General features: G+C 33.8%; 1 protein-coding gene across 1 annotated transcript; it reads left to right on the forward strand.

Moving 5' to 3' along the window:
* On the forward strand, nt 1-490 carry LOC134272520 (uncharacterized; the record flags this gene model as incomplete). The annotated part of the gene is made up of 1 exon (XM_062754742.1): nt 1-490. A coding segment is annotated over exon 1 (490 nt), but the record flags the coding sequence as incomplete, so codon positions are not given.
* Nucleotides 491-2,029: the final 1,539 nt, after the last annotated feature.

The raw sequence follows: 2,029 nt of genomic DNA on the forward strand, positions 1-2,029 counted from the left end.
ATGTATGAAACATTTGGGCAGGTGTCCTTACTTCAGAACAAGACATCTGATAAAAACGGTTTGGTACCTAATACTGAATCTGATAAAGCCTCCAATGTCCTACGAGACATTCTGAATCAGGAGAGTCTTGTCCGCTTCTCTATGGTACAAAGAATTCAGGGCTTGGTTATGGATGCCATGGACAATAGAAACGATCAGAAAATTCTACAGACAAAGCTCGGGAGTGTTATAAATGAAATACAGGATCTGGAGTTAAAAGACCAGAAAATTAAAGCAGAAAACTTGGAACTAAAACGAGAATTAAAGACTTTGGATGAAAAGCTAAATCAGATGAATGAGACCTTACAAACAATTAGTGTAAATAATATAGTTGACCGGCTCGCTGGAACAGAAGACATGTTAAGTATTTTGTCTGCCTCTGTTAATAAATCTTTTGAAAAAGCTCATGAGGATCTTAAAAAGTCGAAGCTACAGTGGTCAAAGAGGACTGGTGAGTAAGCTACAAAATATAAATTTACATGTTTATAATTTTAAAAATATAGTATAAATGAGATTAAAAAAATATAAATGGTGTTTCTATATCGAATTATGCTTGAATCATTTCTGTTAGAAATACTTTTCAATTTATTTTCTTCTTAAAATGATGTTACTTTTGAAACTGTCACCAAAATACTTTTACGGACATGGTCATTTTCCAATGTGTCGTTTACAAGTAAAATTAATTCCTAGAGTTTATCGTAACTTTAAGAAAAATCTTCAAAAGGGGAGAACTACGGCAAAAATAAATATTTGCATTGTTTATAGATCTTTTGGCAAATCAATCACTGTTCAACCTTATCCTTTGTCATTGAATGGCCAGCAATCACCCCATTTTCTTTGCACTTTCAGGACTGTTTTAGGACGTCATCAGAAAATTAACACATTAACACATCCACTCCCTTAGCCCCACCTCACCACCCCCTAAAAACCTAAATGTGCATGATTTCCTTAAAAATAGTAAATATATCAAATAATGATCTAAATAACATGTAGATATGGTATGAAATATGTAAACGAAAATTAATGAAAATCTAAAAGAAATTTTGTTTTGTTGATAAGCGCGGAGTAATTTTATTTGATTAATTTATGCATCACAAGTCAAGTCATAAGTTACCCATTCCCGAAAGTTTGTCTAATTATGGAATGGAATGATCTTAAACTGTGAAAAATAAGTAAAGCCGATATCTAGGACAAACTTTGCATCCGTATTTTTAGGGCCGATTTTGGCCCATAGATTCCCTACCTTTTTATTACAACAGCTATAACCACAAGAGGTCCAAAATAAATACAAATCAAGGCATCCATTTTTTTTTATTGTACCATCTATCCTTCAGTAGACATGGTATATGTAATATGTAAAAGTTAGACTTAACCTACTTTGAAATATAACCTTGACTATAATTTTTTAATGGTTAGGACTAGGGGTTTCTTTCTTCAAATTTAGTTCCTGTGACACGGCCTTTCATTTGATATCAAGAACCTTGACCTTTGACCGTGATCTCGGAGTTTGACTCTGATCTCGGAGCAAGACCTTTCATTTGAACGTAAAAATTCTGAGCTTTTTCCATAACCTTGGGCCTTTCCGTTCTTACAAAAATCTTTCACTTTGGTAATATTTTTTAAAGGGTAAAGGTCAACGCTTTCACACTTTCCATTAATTTTGTAATCTTTGAGACAAGACCTTTACTTAGAATCCAACAACCTTGACCCTTTGACCTTGATACTGGACTTTATTCTAACTTACAAAAGATGTTTACCTTGGTCAGTCATAGCCTTTGAACAGGCTGTGTTTGCGTTTTATATTTAACATTTTTGTTTCTTGTGAAAAAGCCTTACTTTAGGTACACACATCATTTGGTCTGCATTTGAGAAAGCTTAACCTTTGCCGTGTTGCCATACGGAGCCATCAGATTGCCGCGATTTCATACAACCGGTTTTACTGTATTCATGGCAAAATATCTATGTTTGTATCACATCCTGATATCATCAA

The sequence above is a fragment of the Saccostrea cucullata genome, unplaced genomic scaffold, assembly GCF_032062105.1.
Source record: "Saccostrea cucullata isolate Sc308-1 unplaced genomic scaffold, CSIRO_AGI_Scuc_v1 ctg8110, whole genome shotgun sequence".
Taxonomy (NCBI): domain Eukaryota; kingdom Metazoa; phylum Mollusca; class Bivalvia; order Ostreida; family Ostreidae; genus Saccostrea; species Saccostrea cuccullata.